Consider the following 22,434-nt stretch of genomic DNA (forward strand, 5'->3'; position numbering starts at 1 on the left):
CTGTTCTCAGTAGTGGCAGATGACAGAAGAAGCGGTGGTCTCAAGTTGCAGTTGGGGATGTCTAGTTTGGATATTAGGAAAAACTATTTCACTAGGAGGGTGGGGAAGCACTGGAATGGGTTACCTAGAGGAGTGGTGGAATCTCCATCCTTAAAGGTTTTTAAAGCCCAGCTTGACAAAGCCCTGGCTGGGTGCTTTAGTTGGGGTTGGTCCTGCTTTGAGCAGGGGGTTGGACTAGATGACCTCCTGAGGTCTCTTCCAACCCTAATCTTCCATGATTCTTCTATGATTCTATGAACCTAAATTCCAGGATAACAAATAATTTTACTAGTATATATTTATTTAGTGATATTTTACATGTCTATTTCTTGGATTGAATGGACACCTTACTGTAACAGCTAAATTAACTCAGTTTTACTGGTGTTTCTTTTTATTTCTTTCTCTAGGAAGGCCTAGAGTCTGGTGACCCTGGCACTGATGATGGACGCTTTTATTTTCATTTAGGTGATGCCCTGCAGAGAGTTGGAAGCAAAGAGGTACGAGTCTTACATATCCCTTATTCTAAAAAATGCAGTCCTGCAAGGTGCTGAGCGCTCTTTTTCCAATCCAGAAAAGCACCTAAGCATGGTCGTAACATTGGGAACGTGAATAGTCCCATTGGTTTAACAGCCTAGAGTGTGGTGGTGCTCAGACTGTAAGACATCAGCAGCAGAAAGTCTGCCTGAAGTGTGGGTGCACAGCAACCCATTGTTAAATCCTGATCCACCGGAGCGGAAGGGAAGGGCACAGAAAGATAACCAGTGCAAATCAAGGAGTAGGCAGGGCAGCCAGAGGAATTCACAGATTCAATGAGTGAAATTTTTGACTAATAAGTCTGTGTTTGACTAAAAGATATGCTGCTACCACTGAAGGTAGAACCAACTCTGGACTACAGGAACTTTTCCCCCAGGGACAAAAATAGATGAATATAGTATGTGTGCATGTTTGCTCACAGGTTCAAAGTAACAAACTCCCTTCGACCTCAACAATGGGAGTAGGACTCTCACTGCAACAGACATATAAGTAGTGCAGGACTTGGAACCAGTGCATTGGTTTCCTGTAATCATTCATGTGTTAAATTAGCAGGCAGATCAGTAAAATAGGATCCTTGTTTAAATATTGAGGATTTTTCTTCAGGACATAATGCGCACAAAATATGATGGAAACCAAGAGAGCTTCTGATTTATTGAATTTAGTATATTCAAAGTTACACATGTGGATTAGCCCTACTTCTTTTGTGGGGAAATCAGAAGACCTGGGTATTTTTTAAACTATGAATCCTAATATTGACAGGAAAATAAAAAAGTTTCTTTGATAAGGAATATGGACAGCTGAAAACAAGAAGTTTTCTATTTGTGTGTTGTTTATCAGTGATACAAAAAATATTTCAGAGGCATTGACATTCAAGCCATTTTAGAAATGCAGTCCTCTTGTGTATCTTATATCCAATCATTGGAACAAATGAATCTGCTCATGGCATTTCTGTAGTCAACATAAACCAGTGGCTATAATCAGATTTTGGCTGTGATCTTAACTGGAACCAGATAACCAAATATGACTGACCTTCAATTATTTTATGAAAATCTTATAGAACTGTGATTATAACTCCTCATGGAACAATTAGACTGAAGCTAAATCTCCAGATCCAGGTGACAATATTTTAGCACCTCAATTTTTAAAGTTGGGCTATCTCCTGTGGAAGTTTAATAAAATATCCCTCTGCTGAATTCTTGTGGATTTAAAAATTAATTTGCAAATAAGAATTAGTTGGCCTCCCCTTTATATATATATTTACTAATTTGTATTTGTACTAATATATATATATAAATAAAACAAAATTGAAATGCTTTTATGCTCAAAGTGGAGAAGATTAAGGAGAAGAAGAAGAATCCTGCTTGTAAGGACTATACTAGAGGACTAAATTATTATGTGTGGCTAACGATACCACACAGACACAATTAATTTGTACCATCCTAATTCCCAAGTAGGGATTTGTACTAATGTATATGGAGTTGAAGGCCAAAGTTCTGTAGAAAAAGATCTAATCAATGATGAATGAACTTCTTGGGGTAGAGCAGACTGTTAAATTTATCACAATGGGAAAGTCCACTGTTAATCTAACTTTTTCTCACTGGCCTTGCTAGACTTGCTGAACTTCAAGATTTAATCAAGGAAAGAGATCAGTACATAAGGAACATACGGAATTGTCATCACAGAAAGTAGACATTCATCTATTAGGGCTAAATTAGCAATTCATCTTTGGTAAATTGCAGGGGGTAGAGTAGAATAGGCTCTTTCCAACTCAAATAATCCTATAAAATGGCACACTGAATTAAAAAAATATAAAATAAATGGAAAGTACTATGTAAAGAATAAGTGGAGAAAATGATTTTTCATGGGGACTATATGGACTAAGTAATTATCAGACTATTAATCAACTGGAAAACATTGTTTATTGTTGCAGCTATCTTAAATTATAGAGTGGGCTCCGTCTAATCTTTCCCGACATTGACAGATGTATTTGAAATAAAAATGTTTTTAATATGGGCTAACAATAATATACATCCCTACACATAAATAGCACTAGTGATCTCTCTCCACAGTCAGTAGTTCAAACAGGTAATTCAAACTCTTGTCACCTGGGCTAGCTTTAGGTATATTGCAAATGAGCATGTAAAGTCTACTAGTAGTCATAGTTGTTACAACTACAGGCTGAGGAACATATGTTAAAAAATCATCCTGTTTCCATTTCAGAGGCTTAACCCAGATAAACTTAAACTATAAAGATATACTGGAGATTACCCAAGGTAATACATAACATTTTTATGATCCATACCTAAAGACACAATTTTAAAAATCTCCTCTCAGAAACTTGTAATATTTTGTAGCAATCAAAAGGAAAAGCTCCAAGGCTGTCCACTGTTATTCTATTTGTCAACACGGCTTTTCAGTGCTTTATACATTTACTGTAAGAGCACATTTTGCAGCAATTCTATCCTTCATAGATCAGAGTTTTATACACCAGAGTATCATCCAACGTTTTAAGAGTGATGAAAACTTAAACATAGACCTCCAAAGAAATAATTCTCTCTGGTTTCATAGTCCTTGATGGTTGCTTAATAACTTGTCTTTGAAATCCAACTCAGCCACTAAAGTGTAAAGTACTTTTTTTATTTGAACAAAAGTGTATTAAGTAATTGGTTAAAATGACACATCAGATTTTTTAGGAAGGAATTCCATTATGTGAAGAAATCCAATAGCTTCTTTAATCGGTGATGGCTAAGATTAAGTCAAAGCATGCAGTACTGTAGTATCTGATTCCTGTACAAGAAACACTTCTATTTTTGTTTCTACTTCTCTAGGCTTTTTGGGGCAGTTTAATATGCTGGCATTACTGTCCTATACTGGATGGAATGTCAAATGTGCTTAGTTGGATTGTATTCATTTTTGTCTATAAGCTTACCTACAGAGAGAACCAAAAGTGATTGTCCTTTCGCTTAAATGTTAAACATCTGTATTTCTACTGCAAACAATCTTGGGTGTTCGTCCTTTGTGCCATATGTGTGCAATTTACTAGATGACTGTAGTTACTGTGTACAGCCAGGGATTCATTGTAACAGAAGGGATAAGGGGACTGTTTTCTATTCTATGTTTGTACAGTCTAGCACAGAGTGCCTAACCGGGGCCTTTACGTGTTACTGGAATACAAATAATAATAATAATTAATACAACATCATAAACACACGCAGTGTTCCACCTTCTGGTGAGTTCTCTTTGGAGTAGATCATCTTTTCTTCTCCTTGGATCTGTACTTTAGTGGCAGAAAAAGGCAAAATTAACCTTGCCTGCTGATAGAGGGTGAGAGCCTACGATTCCTTGCTTATGTGAGTAGTCCCACTGAGGTCAAGCTTGCAGGATCAGACCAAAGCAAGAGCATAAGAGTTAGACAGGATTTATTGTGGAGCAGTGGTTAGCAAACTGTGGCACACTGGCTGCAATCAAATGGGTCTTTATAATTGATTCAATAAATCAAAATGTGCACAGTCATATGGAACTGGGTGGGGAGAAGGCAGCTGCCAGTCAGCCCCTGCCTCTAGGGGTTACTGTTCCCATGCTGGGCAGTCAGGATGCTGGAGCTGGGTCTCCTCTCTGGCACCAGCTGATCTTTCTCCCCTGCCTCAATCTCTGCTCCCCAGCTGGCTTGGAGTGGCTGAGGCATGGTAGAAGAGGGGTGGGCAAGCAGGGTGGGTCCTCTGTTTCAGGAGGTCTGGGAGAGGGGCTCTTGGCAGCACTGCCTTGAGCAGGGAAGCCTTGGAGAGGGGACTGGAGAGCAGGGAGAATTTCGGGGGGTCACCTCCTGGTCTGGTGAGTGTGGTGTGTTGGCTAGTATGGAATCAGGATTCCCCTCTCACAAAGCCCCTGGTTCCATGGTGTCTGAGTGCTTCACAGTCTTTATGGTATTTGTCCACACAGCATCCCTGTGTGCTAGGGAAGTACTGTCATCCCTGTTCTATGGATGGGGAACTGGGGATGGGGGGGGAGTGATTTGCTCACGTGGAGCAAGGGATTGAACCCCCAAGTCTCTCATGTCCAAGGTTAGCCCCTGAACTATTGGAACAGTGAATTACCATGGGTTGATTTTCACCTGTCTTGGTGACTACAGACTGGAATGTCTCACAACTTTGGTTGACTCGAGCTATCTACTCTATTTTTTTCTTAAGTGCTTATTACCAGGCTATCTTAAAGGATAAAATGATGCTCCTTTAGGAAGCCTGTTGCTTTGTCAAGAGGGAGTGTCATTCAGAGGTGTTGAAATGCCTTTTTAAGATTATTCTTTTCTGCTGAAGTTGGGCTGATGTAAATTGTTTGTTAACAATTGCAATCTGCTAGGCATACAGGTGGTATGAGCTTGGGCACCAGAGAGGACACTTTGCATCAGTTTGGCAGCGCTCTCTCTACAATGTTAATGGACTAAAAGCTCAGCCTTGGTGGACAGCAAAGGAAACTGGTTATACTGAATTGGTGAAGGTAAGTAATGAGTTTCTCCCTCTCTTTTTACCTAATAGACTATAAAGTTAACTCCAGATGCTTTACAGTGGGTGGCTGAAATAGATTTAATTAGTAAATACAACATTTACATGATAGGCCATTGAAGTTTATCAGGTGCAAAATGACATCAGAACCTCAGTGATTTGCACCAATGATGGGCACCCCCTATGAACTGTTGAGTTTTTGTAATTAGTAAGGGCTGAATCCTTCATCCCTTATACTACAAAAGTCAGTGGCTTCATTCGGAGTTTTAATTGCATCAGAAATATGAGCCGAGGTCCCAAGTGACAGATACAATAAAGGATACCAGGATAATACTGTTTAGTTCTTTTAATGTTCTTTGCTCATTTAATTTGACAAGTGTAGTTCAGTTTTAATATTTATAGTAATACTTCATCATGTGCAAAAATGTATTCTAGTATATCTTGTAAAGAATACAGCCTTAAACAGAGACCTTACTACAACAGACTGCTGTGAAAACCTTGATGAGAAATGGGAAGAAGTAACATTTTTGTGCATACTTGTGTGTTGCAAAGTGTGAATCAGCAACATTCTACTATGCGGGCATTTTAAAAACACGACTACTCATTTCCATGAAAAAACAGACTGATTCCTCCAAGGCAGCCATTTTTATATTTATATATAAACCAACATATGTTATGGTTCTGGTGCAGCTCTAAAGCAAAAAAATTGACTGTCCATTGTAATTTCCCAGTTACTGAGAAAAACACATTTTCCTGAATAACTTTTGATTGAATATAAAATCTGCGTGTATCTACTGTGGCAGAGCTCCGATCTTGTCCCTGTGGGTCCCGCGCATCCAGGCGGTTTATGCTAGCCTCAGAGGCTCACTGCAACCCTCCATGTAGCCCTTCTCTCTCCAGGGCCAGGGATACAGTCTACTGAGCCCTTTTCATCATAAGCCAGCAAGGAGGTTTGGCCTCATACCAAACAGTTTAGCCTCCTGTCCTGACAGGGGCCTGTTTTCCCCTCCCAGGAGGTGTTTCTGTAGTGGTGGATTGGGGGGAACCCGGGCCCGCCCTCTACTCTGGGTTCCGGCCCAGGGACCCCAATGGTAGCAGCTGTTGGCAGCCAACCTTTCACTGCCAGAGTTGCTACCTTTCCCTGGGCCACTTCCCCACAGCTCTCCTGCTTCTCCCTTACCAATGACTTGAGGGTGTCTTCATTAACCAGCCCTTCAGCCATACTTCCTCTCCTCTGGCTCCTCCCTGCCTGACTGGAGTGAGCCCTTTTATATTATCAGAGGGCCCTTAATTAGAGTCAGGTGGTCACATTAGCTTAATGGCCTCACCTGACTCTTTGCAGGTTAATTGGAGTCAGGTGTTCTCATTAGCCTGGAGCAGCCCCTGCTTTGGTCAGTCAGGGAACAGAAAACTGTTCATTCAGTGGCCAGAAGCACTGCCTTCTGCTCCTCTGCTGAACCCAACTGGCCTGGAGGGAGGAGGGAGACTGCTGCTCTTGCTGCTGGGCCTCTGAAGCTAGCTCCTTGGTTCCCTGTCCTACCTCCAGCCTGGTTCTCCCCCCTCTCCATGTGGTACCCCTGCCCTGATTGGTCCCTTATTCAGTGTGCCCATGCCCCACCCCCCATGCGCTTGTGCCTTTCGCCTGTTTGAGTTTGCCCCATCTCACTGCACCCCCTAACGTTCTTATGACCCCCCTCCCCTAGTGCAGCTAGAGGAGCCGGATTCCCATTCTGAGTCAGTGACTGCCCCCCACGAGCCCTTGATAGCCCCCTGTCCAGCCCACCCCTTTTGGTGCCCTCCTCCCCTGCCTGCAGCCTAGCAGGGAGGAGTGGTCAACCTGCTTCCCCTTTCCCCTCCTCTCTCTGGTGTTTTCCCCTCCCTCTCTGCTTATTATGATGGGGGACATGGCGGGTGGGGCCCCTCCAGCAGCCCCAGCTGCCCCTCTCCCACCTGCCCTTCCATCACCCCCCGCCCCCCGAACTTCTACCCTAACCGCTGCTACCAAACCACCGACCACTGCCCCCGCCAGGGCGCCGGCAGCGGCAGGCACCGGGGTGACCTCCACTGCTGCCACCTTCCTCGCCCCCTCAGATTCTGGGGGAGCCCCCCAACCAGTGTAAAGGGCCAGGGTAGGAAGAAGGGGAAGGGCCCTGCCAAAAAGACCAGGCCCTTCCATGGCAGGGACTGCCCTCACTGCCACGGCCCCTCCACCTGCCGCGGCATCCCGCCCCGCTGTTCCCTCCGCCAGCTCTGTGGGTGCTCCTCCACCGGCCCCCAGGTGGAGGCATACGCCCAGGTGGCGGCAGCCCCCCCTCCTGCTGCTAAGTCATCTCTCCCACCCACCGCCTCCGCTACCAGCTATAGCGGCCGGGGCCCCTTCCCGACCTTGACCAGGAAGCACGGCATCTGTTGCCTCCTGGTGCCCGCCTCGCCCCACGTGGAGACGTACGTGCGGGCGTTGGCGAGGGTGGTGGGGCCCACGGCCATTTTGTGGCAGCCTCCAAAATGTATGGCAAGGTCGTCTTCTTCTTAGCATCGGAGGCCGCCACCCAGGAGGCGGTGGAGAAGGGCCTGGCGGTGGGGGGCATGTTCACCCCCCTGGAGCCGCTAGAGGACCTGGCCGTCTGCCTGGTCCTGACTTCCGTCCCTCCCTTCCTTCCCAATGCCACCCTATTACCCGCCCTTTCGACCCTGGGGAAGCCCATTTCTGTCGTGAGCCCTCTCTCGCTGGGCTGCAACGACCCCGCCTTCCATCACATCCTCTTGTTCCGCAAGCATCGCTTCGGGCACTGGCGGGGAAAACTCTGGGGTGGTGGAAGGAGAGTTCCCTTCCATCTACGAGGAGATTGAGGCCCTGGGTCTGACCCCGGTCACCCAGCGGGAGGATGACCCTCTGCTAGCGGGCCTCGATCTGAGCAACCTCACCCCAGCCCCGCCTTCTCCATGCTCCCTCCTCCTAACCACTGTTTTTACTCCCGCCTCCAAGGGTTCCCTGGGCTCCTCCATCTGCCCGGCTGTGGGTGGCACCCTGCTGTTGGCCGCCAAGCCCACCGAGGCAACCGCTGGTGCCGTGCAGCTGGGATCCGAGCCCCACGGGCTGCCCCTCATGGGCAAGTGGCGACCGACCTCCTTCCCGGGCGGGGACCCCACTGAAGATGCCATGGCAACTACGCCGGCCATTGTGCCGGAGCCCAGCATCACAGAGGGCCCCCTTCCCTGCCCCCAGCTCCCAGAGCTCGATCGAGAGGGGCCATTTCCCAGCGGCCTGGCTATTAGGGCCCAGGATCCAGCTTTTGCCCCTCTCCAAGACTCTGCACCCAACCCCTGCCTTGCTCCCACTCTGGATCCCTGCCCTGCCTCTGATGTCAACCCCGTCCCTGTCCCCTCCACCCCTGGTGATATCATTGCTGCCCCTGGGGCCGTCATCTCCTCGCTCCTAGAGGATAGCCCACAGGGAGCGGCCTCTGTATTTCCCAGTCCCAACTCACTAGGGACTGCTATCTTCCCTCCGCCGCCCCCAATCGAGCCGGGGTTTGAGGGGGGCTGCGTGGCGCCAGCCCATCGGGCGCCATGTCGGGGGTCTGCTCCTTGCCTGCCCGTTTCAGTGGGCCATGGGGTTGTGTCAGTGGTCCCTCCGGAGGAAAGCTGGGGCTAGTGACCCTGGCCCCCCCCATACGCTGCGAGAGGAGCTGCGGGAGTTCCTTGAGGATGTCCGGGGCTCCTGTAACAAGGTGCAGCTCGCTCTCCAGCGATGGAGGGACTTCCATCAAATCCTCCAGGCTGCGAGGGCCCTCATGGGGGAGGGTAAAAGGACTGGGAAGCAGGCTGCCGCGTCCTACCAGCGGGTCTGCCTCTTCTGTGACTCTCTACTCACCTACGGGGTAGGTCACAGATTGTTGCGTGGCCCGTTGGGAACCGCGAGCGTCCCTGCCGGCGAGGAACCCCCCCAGCCCTCTTCATGGCACTTCTCACCATCACAACGTTAAACACCCGGGGCTGTAGGATGGATCTCCGCAGGTACCAGGTGCTCTCCTTCCTTTGGGAGGGGGTACTCTGTGGTTTTCCTGCAGGAGACCCATATGGATCCGGCTGCCGAAGATAGCTGGCGGCTGGAATGGGGGGACAGGGTCTACTTTAGCCATCTCACAGTTCGTACGGCTGGAGTGGCGACCCTGTTCTCCCCCGACCTACGGCCCGAGGTGCTGGGGGTCGCCGAGGCTGTGCCGGGCTGCCTGCTGCACCTCCGGGTCCGTATGGAGGGGCTCGTGGTCAATCTTGTCAACATCTGTGCCCCGACATTGGGCCCGGAGCGGCTGCGTTTCTTTCAGCAGGCATCCGCCTTCCTCGGCACCTTGGATCCTCGTGAGTGCCTGGTCCTGGGCGGGGACTTTAATACTACCCTCGAGGAGCGGGACCGCTCGGGGACCGAGCAGTGCCTGGCTGCTGCGGACATCCTCCGGGAGATAGTCTACCATCACTCCTTGGTGGACATCTGGCGCGACCATCACCCGGACAACGTCTCAACGTTCACTTTTGTCCGGGTGGAGGCCCATCGGTCACGACACTCCCGGTTGGACCGCATCTATTTATCACATTTCCACCTTTCACGGGCCCACTCCTCCAGCATCCGGCTGGCCCCATTCTCCGATCATCACTTAGCCACCGTGACGGTCTCTCTCTGTGCAGAGAGGTCAGGGCCGGCCTATTGGCATTTTAACAACAGCTTGTTGGAGGATGTGGGCTTCGTGGCATCCTTCCGGGAGTTCTGGCTGGCCTGGTGAGGGCAGCGGTGTGCCTTTCCCTCGGTGCGGCAGTGGTGGGACCTGGGGAAGGTGCGCGCCTGGCTCTTCTGCCGTGACTACACCCGGGGCGCCAGCCGACGGAGGGATGCAGCGATAGGGCAGTTGGAACGGGAGGTCTTAGAGCTGGAGAGATGTCAGGCCGCCAGCCCCGAGAATCCATCCCTCTGCGGGGCATGCCGGGAGAAGCGGGAGAAGCTCCGGGCCCTCGAGGACCATTGGGCCCGGGGTGCCTTTGTTCGATCCCACATCCGCCTCCTTCGGGAGATGGATTGCGGCTCCTGCTTCTTCTACACCCTGGAGAAAAGGAGGGGGGCCAAGAAGCACATCACCTGCCTCCTAGCAGAGGACGGCACCCCCTCACGGATCCGGCGGAGATGTGCGGGAGGGCCAGGGCCTTCTATGGAGGGCTTTTCTCCCTGGATCCGACCGATCCTAATGCTTGCAGAGTGCTTTGGGACGAATTCCCGATGGTCAGCGCATGCGGCCAAGACCGGCTAGAGCTGACTCTCACTCTGGCTGAGTTTTCGGAAGCCCTCTGCTGCATGCCCACCAATAAATCTCCGGGCATGGACGGGCTGACCGTGGAGTTCTACCACGTGTTCTGGGATGTCCTCGGCTGAGACCTAGTCACCGTCTGGGCCGAGTCTCTGCAGAGCAGGGTCCTCCCTCTTTCGTGCAGGCGAGCCGTGCTCGCCTTATTGCCGAAGAAGGGGGACCTCTGCGATTTACAAAATTGGCATCCCGTCTTGCTCCTCAGCACGGACTACAAGGTCGTAGCGAAAGCCATCTCGCTGCAGCTAGGGTCCATGCTGGTGGACGTGATCCACCCAGACCAGACCTACACCGTCCCAGGCCGCACCATCTTCGACAACCTTTATCTGGTCCGGGACCTCTTGGAATTCGGGTGTAGGGACGGTCTGTCGTTTGCCCTCCTATCCCTGGATCAGGAGAAGGCGTTTGACAGGGTGGACCATGGGTATCTCCTGAGCACTCTGCGTGCGTTTGGCTTCGGACCCCAGTTTGTGGGTTTTCTCCGGGTGGTGTACGCCTCCGCAGAGTGTCTTGTCAGGCTCAACTGGACCCCGACCCAACTGGTCAGCTTCAGGCGAGGAGTACGGCAGGGGTGCCCACTCTCGAACAAGCTGTACGCTCTGGCGATCGAGCCCTTCCTCTGTCTCCTCCGCAGGAGGTTGACAGGGTTGATGCTGCTGGAGCTGGAGCTGCGGCTGGTCCTGTCGGCATACGCCGTCGATGGTCCAGGACCTGGGTGACTTGGCGTGGGTGGAGGCTTGCCAGGCCATCTACTCGGCAACCTTCTTTGCCCGGTTCAACTGGGTCAAGAGCTCTGGCTTGGTGGTAGGGGACTGGCAGCAGGCGAGCTCCCTCCCACCCGTGCTTCAGGCCATCCGGTGGAGTGCGGGTCCGCTGCTCCATCTCGGCATTTACCTTTCTGCCACGCATCCGTCTCCACCGGAGAACTGGCACAGTTTAGAGGGCAGGGTGGTAGAGCAGCTCCGGAGATGGACAGGACTACTCCAGGGTCTCTCCCTTCGAGGGAGAGCGCTGGTGCTTAATCAACCAACCTTAGGCTGGGGGGGATCCCTTTGCACTTCCTCGATCCCAATAAGGCTACTCTGCTCTACCCAACTGGACTGGGTCTATCACACTACACACACACACACATACACACACTGTATATGAAGAAAAACATGTAGAACCATATATTGCCTGGCACAAGGGAGAGATCAAAACACAGGGTGCCTCTTGCCCTGCCAAGGAGCTGTGCACTGTGCAAGTCCTCAGGGCAGTGCCTTTCAGAGCTAGCTTCAGGAAAGATGGAGCCATGGCCCGGTCCCATCCACATCCACCAGCAGAGGCACAGAGAGGAAGTGAATACTGCACCCTCGCCAAAGGTGATGCAGTGGTCATGCTACCCCAGCACTTTGGGATTTCCAGGAGCTGAGCCTGCCTTTCTGAAGTACAGTGCCTCCCTGAATTTCTTCAGTGGTGATATTGCGCCTTAAGAGCACTTTTAAGTCCATAGAATAGAGTTATGTAAACCATACAAGCAATGGAATCCCTGAAAGCACAAAAGTACAATCACAATGAATGACAGAAGAGAGTAGGAACAGTAAGAGGAAGATCAATAATATAAGGAAGTGAAACAACAATTGGGATAGATGGATGTCAAGGAAAATGTAGAATTTCTGAAGCTTGATATGAATTACCATCTGCAATTTCCAGGCTTTTGTAAATTTGGATCTGAAAGCTGACATTGGAAAATATTTGTATACTCACATTATGTGTCTCATATTTATTAGTTTATGATATTTATTTTATTTTGTGTCTTTCATTTATATGTTAAAAATATTGCCCATGATGGAATTTAAAATGTTTTTGTTTGTAGTAGTTGTAGTCAATTACAGCTGTATACAAAGTTGTGCAGTCTGTGTTTTTCCCATGTAGAAAATGGGAAATCACTACCAAGGTAGCTAGGTCAGTCATTTGTCCAAATAACAGCGAAACCTGGTCCTTTAACATTTGTTAACCACTGTAAGCAAAATACTGATTAAAAGAAAAAGCTAAATCAGGTTGGATGCACAGTACTATGGGGTGATGACTACTAAAGTACTCAGAGGTAACGCAATATTTAGACAGATTATGTCATTGCACTTGGGCTGTATTACTGGTCTTGATTTATGTGCACATTTTACTTTAACTGGGGAGAGAGATATTTCACATTCTTTAAGTTTAAGGTAACCTTCACAATTGCTAGTGTGAGTCCAAAATATAAGTTGAAGGCATCTCCAAAAAAGATTTGTAGTATTGTATCCTCTCCCACCCATTACCATTCCCACCCCCCAATAACTCAATACAATTGTTTGAATATTTAAAAAAAGGTCAAATTAATTCTAAAGATGTACTGTGCTGCGAGCAAAATGTGCAGTAGCATTCCCGAGACGGTGGTAACAAGCTTAATAAAAACGGCTGTTTTATTAACTTCAAAGACATTCTGACTGCCGTTTAAATTTTTGTTAAAAGGATGAAAATCTGTGCAAGTTGTTTCCCCATCCCACATGATGAAAACCAATCTGTAATCATTCTTCCCTGTTTTGCATCTTATATGGTCATTTAACATCTATGTGAGATGGATGTAAATTGCAACCAAACAGGAATGAAAGAGTTTGACACTTTCTTTGCACAGGGGTACATGGCTGCACAAGGTGCCAGGCAGTAGATAATCAGGCCTCTTCTCCCTCAGAGCTGTTCTACGTATTGTTGAATGCAAGTTAGCAGTCAGTGTAGACCAGAACAAACCATATTCAGTACTATGGCAGCTTTACAGTGATTAAATTCTACACACTGAGGGTTTATTCATTATTAGTGATACAATGCTGAACACAGTTTGTCCTGATCTACACTGTCTGCTATAATGTGTTCATTGTATTACTTAACACAGCAGTGCATAGCCATGTTCAAAACAGTACCATTTTGTCGCTTAGACTACCATAAACGTATTTAATGTTCTGTTATGGTTTCTTTGGGATGGGAATGAGAATTGAACTATGTCTTGTCTTGCCCAGTGTACAAAGAGCTTAGGGGAAAATGCCTTTTTCTAGTATTCCTAGTTTGAGAATAGTCACTTTCCTTTCCTTTCCTTTACAATAACACAGCTAATTCCAGGATCCAGGGAATATTCAAAAATGAGTATAAGCATATTTTAAAATATTACCATTTCAAGGGATGCTTATGCCTGGTAAGCAAGGGGTTAATGCCCCTGCAACTGCTGCATACAGTTTAATAATTAAGCTTTGGAGGGTCCTTGGAAAAAAATAGGGACAAGCCTAATTGGTGACAAGCCTCCAATTCCCTAGAGGGCAGAGAATCTAAACGAGCTGCATGGAAAGAGCCTGTTGAGTGACTGGTAAGTAGGTATGCTGGTAATATTGCTCTTTCTATGTCTGTCTCGGTCATCATCATAGTATTTGAGGGATTTGGATTCTGAGGGCTTGTCTACACTGGCAACATTAAAGCCCTGCCGCGGCAGCGCTTTATAGTGGCTTGTGTAGTTGTGGCACAGCGCTGGGAGAGAGCTCTCCCAGTGCTCTTAAAAAAACCCACCTCCATGAGGTATTTTTTCACACCCCTGAGCAAGAAAGTTGCAGTGCTGTAAAGTGCCACTGTAGACAAGCCCTAATAAGATGCAGGAAACTCCTCCTTTCTTCTTCAGTCTCCACGAAAGGAATAAATACGTCTCTGAATGAAAAGCAAACTAAGTTGCTTCTGCAGCTGGCACCTTTCCTTGGTGCAATTAGTTGCCCCTCTGCTAGCATGTAGCAGGATATTTTTGATTCATTGCACCGTTGTGTGGTATTTTTATTTAAATCCAATATATGTTTACTTTCTGTTGAGTTAGTTCTTATTCAAAATGTACAAAAGGTAAGCCATTTTTTGTATCCTGAAATAATCTTCACTAGTCCTAAATACGTACCAACACAAATAATGTTGTCCTTTCCTTATATTGTAGCTTTGACATTTGGAAAGGATCCCAGTAATACTTTGCCAGCAATGTACTACACTGAGTGGAAATGATTGATTAAACTAGATCATGTACTCTCTGTTTTCTCTGGCAATGTGGATTTTACTAATTAAGAAATTCAAGCCATCCTCAGCTGGAAGAAAATGAAAGCGGTAGCTACCCTACCACATATCCCCAATCCATAATTGGCCTTGAAAAGAGTGCTGGGTGGTTAAATAGAACCTTTTGCAGGTCGTGCTGACACCTAGGTTTGAAATGGTTTAGAAAACAAAGGATAAAGGTTAAAACTGAATGGTGAAATTAAGTTGTAAATTAGGAGGAGTAACTGTTTAATATAAAAAAGTGGGTAGAGACTTTAAGGAAAGGCCTGTCTTGCAAAGAGCAAAGGCATTAAACATTTATTTTGTGACACTGGTGATGTTTATAGATTAAATAGGCTTTGGAAACTCAGAGTGAGGATTTCTTGTTGTGTTCAGTACTCTTTTTTTTTCTAAAAATCAAGATTAAGTGAAGAGAACCCATACTCAGGTGTAGTACAGTATTTGCAATTAAAATCTACAGTGTAATCAGATGCAAAGCAATAATAAGATGCAATTACTGTTTAAGAAAAAGACATTGAGGAAAAAAACATGTAGGGGTTTATAGAAATCAGCTCTTATTGAACAAATGCTTGTACTCAAGATACTATTCACATTTGGATTCTTGATTTGAACCAAGATTGGATCACAACTCAAAAGAGTTGGCTCGTCTTAACCTGTTGTTTGAAATTATGCAAATAATACGGTATGGTAATTTTAAATATTTTCCTGGGAAATGCCAGTACTTGGAATATCAGCAAGACAGTTGGTCCCAGTCCTGCAAACACTCATGTGCTTGACTTCAACAGGACTACTCATAGTTAAGGCTACGTTTTAGTCACAGGTATTTTTAGTAAAAGTCATGGACAGGTCATGGGCAGTAAACAAAAATTCACGGCCCGTGACCTCTCCACGACTTGTACTATATACCCCCGACTAAATCTTGGGGAGGGGGGCAACACAAGGGGTGCTGTGGGTGTTTGGGGGAGGGGGTGTCCTGGGACTGGTGCTGGGGCAGGGAGGGCGGGGGGGGGGAGTTGGCGGGGCTGGCAAGCTCCCTACCCAGCTCCACACCTCCCCGGAAATGGTGACGTCACACAGCTCTGCGTGCTGTCTCCTTCCCGAGTGCTGGCTCTGCAGTTCCCATTGGCTGGGAACTACAGCCAATGGGAACTGCGGGGGTGTTGCCTTCAGGTGGAGGCAGTGCACAGAGCCCCTTGGCCTAGGAGCCAAGGGAAGTGCCACTTCTGGGGAGCTTATCCCCACCCCCAAAGTAAATGCCACCCAGAGCCCTCACCCACTCCCGCGCCCCAACTCCCAACCCTGAGCTCCCCACCCAAACTCCTGCTGTTGCTGGGGTGGTGGTGGTGGCCTGAGACTGCCCCAGCAGCGGCCGGTGCAGCTGGCCACTACAGAAGTCGCGGAAAGTCACAGAATCTGTGACCTCCCTGAGAAACTCGCAGCCTTACTCATAGTTAAAGTTCAGCATGTGTGTAAGTGTTTTCAAAACCAGGGTCTTGGAGATAAACACCGAGCTGTGTTTGAACTTTTCCACGTAGTGCTCAGGCTCCTGAATCCACTTTCCATCTGATAAGAGACAGATGTGAATATTACTTGTAGTGAAGAATTATCAAGTTGCTTTGCAGACATATTCAGTTCTATTCAAATCAGTTTGTCCGCAGGTCTGTGGAGACAGAGTCTTAAAAGGAAAGTAAAAGGACCTTCCAGTTGAATTTTGGCCTGGTTTGCTTACAAACCTCTAGAAGTGGTAGGGAAGATGCTACATACAAGCTGTGATATAGACCCATGCTCTTCATATTAGCAAGAGATGGGTGCTGGACCAGTTATTGTCAGGGATTAACAATATCTCCTTTTGGGAGGGAAAGATACAGACCTTTTGCATTAGATCCTTGCTCAAATGGAAGAAATGCTTGATACTGATATTCTAGCTAATCACTGCCCAGTCTCAGCCTCTCCTTTTTGGGCCAGAGGATTGAGGCATTTGTCACAAAGCACCTTTGGCACCATTTAGAGTTTTCTGATTTTCTTGACCTGTATTATTTTAAATTATGGCCTGTATAAAGTCAAGCTGCATTGGTGTCCTTCCTCTGTTCCTGCCAATAGGTGGTCAGTTATTCACGATAGTACTTTCATCTGGAACAACAGCGTTTTATAGCTTTGAACATGAATTGGTATTAACTCACCTGCCGATTCTGGCTTGGGTTAACAACACTGTCTTCAGTGCTCCATTCTAGCCTTTCCAAAAAGTCTCAGAGGCGGATGATATGAAACTGCATATCCATAAAGTACCCTGCTTTAGGGTTTGCAGGGCTCTTTGATATGCATCTGAGGCAACTAGGAAGCCTGTGAGCTATTTAGGACTACATTACTACCGGTATTCTAAATTCAGCTCTGTCTTTTCCATCAGACCTAAGCAGTGCAGTCTTTCTCATCTGTTTGGACACTATGTAGGTCATACTAGTGTGGAAGGGTGAAATCTCTAAAGGACTTCATAAGGCTTGCATCTGATCCCTCTATTTACCCATCTGTTGCCCATGCATGTGTCAAGGATGTTTTCTACCCTCATATACTCCTGGATTCCCAAGCAGTGAAGGCGTAAAGTATTTTTACCAATGTATGGCTGGCAATGAGTCTGTAAACTTGTTTGATCATTGGACTTTTGCTTCCCTCCCTCCCGCCCCAATAAGAAAAGTAAAGCTTCTGTAGTTTTTGTTGGAAAATGATTTTTTTTCTTGTTGGAGTTAAGTATACAGGAAGATTGTAGTGAACCCCACCTGAAAAGAGGCTACAATGAGCACAGTAGGAAGCACAGTAATTGCAAACACTGTCTCTTATATTGGAGAGGGAGAGAGAGAGAGAGACTCCTAGCCACTAGAAAAAAAAAAGGGAGATCTACAATAGACAGGAAGTACAATCCTAATTTTCCTAGATCTTGGCACACACACTCATAAAAGAGCTGGTAAGAGTCAATCATTTTATTGTGGAAAACCTAGAGAATTCTAGGAATTGTACTTCTAAAGCTCTTTAGATACATCTGTGCTGCAAAGTGAAGGTCTGATTGTCACATGGGTAGGCACAACCAGATTAGTTTTGATCTAGTTAGCCAGATAATAATATCTGTGTAGATGTGGTGGCATGGACTTCAGCATGGCATAGCAATCAGAGTCCAGTCCCTCCCGGGTATGTCTATGTTGCAGCAGGGAGTGTGCCTCCCAGTCTAAATAGACAGACTGGTGCTAACTGGGCTTGAGCTAACCTTTTCGACCCCCATGTACAAGCTTGGGTGATTGGCCGAGCAGCTGCCTATGCTGCAACATCCACGCTGCTATTTTCAGCATACTATCTCTAGCAAAGCTGGCACCAATCTGGCATGCTCTCGGAGCCAGCTGGGGTATGTACTCAGGTTGCTAGATGGTGCCACTATGTCTACACTACTATTGTTACCTGTACTAGCTAAATTAAAGCTAACACAAACATACCTATCCATGCTATAATCACATCTTCACTTTGCAGTTGTATCAAGGTATCCATTTTCTGGGCTCCGCTTACTGCCTGTCATTTAACTGAAGAAAGTCAAGTGGCAAGGCAGCCATTGGACTGAAATGGAAATGTCATGGATTCACACATTTTAAGGCTAGAAGCGACCATTATGGTCATCTACTCTGACCTCCTGCGTGAACACAGATCTTAGAATTTCTCATAGCAATCCTTGCATCTAGCCCATCACATTCAAACAGATGATATGGAGACGAACCAGTAAGAGCCCATGTTGAAATGAATTAAAATATTCCTACACAAATACTTTTGTTTTCAAAAATTGGAGGAGGAAATGCAAAATTGCTCATGCAAAATGTGGTTCAGTGAACAAAGTAAATGGTTGGGAAATAGAAATTATTTTTGTATCATTAGGTCCAATTGTTACTGTGTTCACTTATACGACTGTAAGATTAAAATTACTGGCTACAATTAGAATATTAATTCTGTAATTTATAAGATTCTATGCAAATATAATGTCCTAAGGAAGCAGAGAAGAGTAGAGCTTTAAATTTCTCATACTAACTTTTGAAGAATGATTCAGTTTTGAATGCATACTGGCTAAAAAGAGGATAGATGTTTATGATTTAAACTTCTCCACCATTTTCAGTGACTGTGTATATAATCCTTCTGCTGGAATTTCAAGTCAAATATTATCTTCCTTTTCAAGGAAGGTATCAGAGTACGCAAATGAAGCTTAGTAGACCTCACTGAAGTTTTAACTTATAATTGCAGAGTTAAGTAGAGTGCTTATATTGTTCCACTTTGAACCGTAAAACTCAGTTGGTCGTTTTGAGTTTCAGATTATGGTAGTGGGCTTGTTGTCTCGAGAGTATGCCAAGTACTAGTGTGCTGAGAGTGAACAGATCATCAGCACTCTTGTTAGCTTGCAATATAAAATGATATGTTACACAGCCCTTAGGCTAATGAAAAAGCAAATTAAAGTGGGGGCCAGTCTGTGAGCTGGCTGGGGATTATTGAAATTATTATGATACAAAAGTAATTGAATCTGAAGAATGACATGATGGTTGTTTTTACAGCCTTAAAATGCCTTCACAAAAACTGAAAGTAAGGAAACTTGACAAAGATGAACGCTGTTACTGCTGTTAAATTAAAAAAAGAGAGAGAAGCAGAAAAACTAAAGAGGTGCTAAAACTGAACACAAATTCTCAGAATAATAATGATGGTTCTCACTACAGTCCCTAGAAAAAAACTGGAAGCTTATTCGTGATGAAGGGCTTTCTGTGATGGATAAAGGAAAAGGCCTCTTCTTACCTGAAGATGAGAACCTGCGAGAAAAGGGAGATTGGAGCCAGTTCACATTGTGGCAGCAAGGTAAGTAACCTATTTATTAGTGTTCCTTCTCATTGGCCCCTCCCCTTCGTTCACTCCATATTCTGTAATAAGAAATAGTAATATAGCTTTACGAAACCAATGCTATTTTGTTAAGTTTCCTGAACTGTCATCTGAGCCTGTGGAATTTGCACCCTGAGCATAGTGAGCAAGAATTCTTTATGATAAATCACATTGCCCAGGAGCACCTGCAGAATCCAACACCACAATACCCATCTCTTGGCAAATTTGCCAAGATTTTGTTCTAGCAAAGTCAGTAGTGCACAAGTACAAATCAGCCCAGAGGATGGAGAGAAGGTGGGAAGGAAAAAATGTATCTCCAGTCTTTTGTCACCAACCAGATTAAATTCTGTCATTCAGAAATGATATGAGCTACAGTATATGTTTTAATAAACCAGCTGCTCTTTCTCTGAGCTGTGATGTGGGAGGCCTGAATGTTGGAATGACCTTAAGTAGTGTAGGGATTTACACATTAGAAAGAACTTTAAAATATATCATTTCAACACTGAGGTATAGTTTGTCTTAATGGGAGTCACTTTCATCTCTTTTTCCCCATAAAGCCTCATTCATTGTCTTATGACTCATACCCTAAATGAATGATTTAAAAGCAGGGTGCTATAACTTAAACTGATAATATTGCAAGCCATCTCTCTTTGCTTTAGTTTCAGTGTCTATCCTCTCTTTGCTTCTGTGAAATGGGGACAGTGACGCTTACCTGGCTTTTGTAGAAAGCTCTTTGAAATCTTTGGATGAAACATGCTTATGTGAGTGGGAAGTGTAGCGATTATTCATTTAGTGTTTCACTTGCCAATTTGTTTTGTTAGGAAGAAAAAATGAAAATGCCTGTAAAGGCGTCCCTAAAACATGTGCTTTCTTGGAAAGATTCCCTGAGGCTACAGGGTGCCGAAGAGGACAGGTACTTATTGACATGCTTCATTACTGCAATCCAAGAGGGTGGGGCAAGGTGATGCTGATGAGTACTGTACCCATAGGGGACACTGACTAGAGCAGAGTTCATTCCGTGGGCCAGATCCACTGCAGCTGGTTCAGGAAGTTATAAACGATACCCACTTGCACCAATCTGGCTCATGGGTCAGCGTGAAGATTCACCTCAAGGCAGGCAGGTAGTAGTGCCGCTTCCATTGCCCTTCCTCAGGTTTCTGCCTCTGGAAGGCAACTTTAAGACTCACCACAGGATGCTGTGTATCTCCCTGCCAAGTGCCTGGTCCACATAGAGAGTAACAGCCTATTCCTGCTACCAATTACTCAGTTAGTTGAGGATCTAAATGTCCAGACCCAGCTGATGGCCCGAGCTAGGTCAGTATGATTCTACAGGATGAAATGTCATTTTTTTCAATGTTTTAATTAGGAAGTTGCTTCCAAAAACTGCATTAAAAGGATGCTAGGGGTGCAAAGTCAAGCATTCCAAATTTAAAGAAGTATAGAAATGTAGGTCTGGAAAGGACCTCAGAAAGGGACCCTGCTGAGGCAGGACCAAGTATATCTAGACCATCCCTGATAAGTGTTTGTTTAACCTGTTTTTAAAAACCTCCAATGACAGGGATTCCACAACCTGTCTTGGAAGCCTATTCTAGTGCTTAACTACCTTATAGTTAGACAGTTTTCCCTAATCTCTAGTCTAAATCTCCCTTGCTGTAGATTAAGACCATTACTTCTCGTCCTACCTTCAGTGGACATGGAGAATAATTGATCACTTCTTGATAACAGCCCTTAAGCTTTTTGAAGACTGTTATCAGGTCCCCCTTCAGTCTTCTTTTCTCAAGACGAACAGACCCCTTTTTTTAAGCCTTTCCTCATAGGTCAGGTTTTTTAAACCTTTTATCAGTTTTGTTGCTCTCCTCTGACCTCTCTCCAGTTTGTCGATATCTTTCTGAAAGAGTGGCATGCAAAACTGAACACAATAATCTGGAGAGGCCTCACTCGCACCAAGTAGAGCGGGACTATTACCTCCTGTGTCTCACATACCACACTCCTGTTAATACACCCCAGAATGATATTAGTCTCTTTCACAGCTGCATCATGTTGTTGGCTCATATTCAATTAGTTATCCACAATAACTAATTGAATAACTCAATTCACAATAACTCAATCCTTTTCAGGAGTACTGCTGCCTAGTCAGTTATTCCCCATTTGTATTTTCATTCCACAGTGTAGTACTTTGCACTTGTCTTTATTTAATTCCATTTTGTTGATTTCTGACCAATTCTCAATTTGTCAAGGTTGTTTTGAATTCTAATCCTATCTTCCTATGTTCTTGCAACCTCTCCCAGATTGGTGTCATTTGCAAATTTTATAAGCATGCTTTCCAGTCCATTATCCAAGTAATTAATAAAGCATTGAACAGTACCAGATCCCAGACAGACACCTGCAGGATCCCACTAGATACTTCCTCCCAGTTTGACAGTGAACCACTGTTAGCTACTCTTTGAGTACAGTCTTTCAACCAGTTATGCACCCAGCCTTATAGTAATTTAGTCTAGACCACATTTTCCTAGTTTGCTTATGAGAATGTTGTGTGGGACTGTGTCAAAAACCTCATTAAAAGCAAGTTATATTTCATCTACTGCTTCCTCCCATTTAGTACCCTGTTAAAGAATTCTCTCTGTTCCTCAGTTCCCTTTCCATAAAATAAAGTTATACACTCACAGGGTGTTGTAAAGATAAATTCGTTCATGTTTTTGAAGCACTCAGTTATTATGAGGAGAGCATTGTAGAAACACCTGTAAGGAAATTCATAATTTTTTATTCAGCACAGGGATTGGATGGTGTGCATTAAATAAAGTCTGGGGGGACACATTGAATGAGGGGGGAAAAATGAATAATTAACTACTCATTTTCTGAACAAGACAGAGATCCTGTGGAAAAAATAGTATGTGATACCATATAAAGATTTTATCCTATCGCATATCATAACGGAGTCAAATAAAGTAGCGTGGGCAGATTTAATTCTGGCATTTCCTAAGTTTTGAATGCTTGACTCTACAAACGTAACATTATTTTAATGCAGTTTTATG

The 22,434-nt window shown here is 45.5% G+C and overlaps 1 protein-coding gene across 16 annotated transcripts in view; it reads left to right on the forward strand.

Moving 5' to 3' along the window:
* The window catches only part of ASPH (aspartate beta-hydroxylase), a 201,194-nt gene that overhangs the window by 168,874 nt on the left and 9,886 nt on the right, over positions 1-22,434 (forward strand). For all 16 annotated transcript variants that reach the window (XM_075125190.1, XM_075125174.1, XM_075125184.1 and 13 more), the window contains 4 exons: positions 447-536; positions 4,930-5,067; positions 19,246-19,381; positions 20,224-20,315. In XM_075125190.1, coding sequence (XP_074981291.1) covers positions 447-536; positions 4,930-5,067; positions 19,246-19,381; positions 20,224-20,315 — 456 coding nt within the window. The remainder of the gene's footprint in view (positions 1-446; positions 537-4,929; positions 5,068-19,245; positions 19,382-20,223; positions 20,316-22,434) is intronic.

The sequence above is a fragment of the Caretta caretta genome, chromosome 2, assembly GCF_965140235.1.
Source record: "Caretta caretta isolate rCarCar2 chromosome 2, rCarCar1.hap1, whole genome shotgun sequence".
NCBI lineage: Eukaryota > Metazoa > Chordata > Testudines > Cheloniidae > Caretta > Caretta caretta.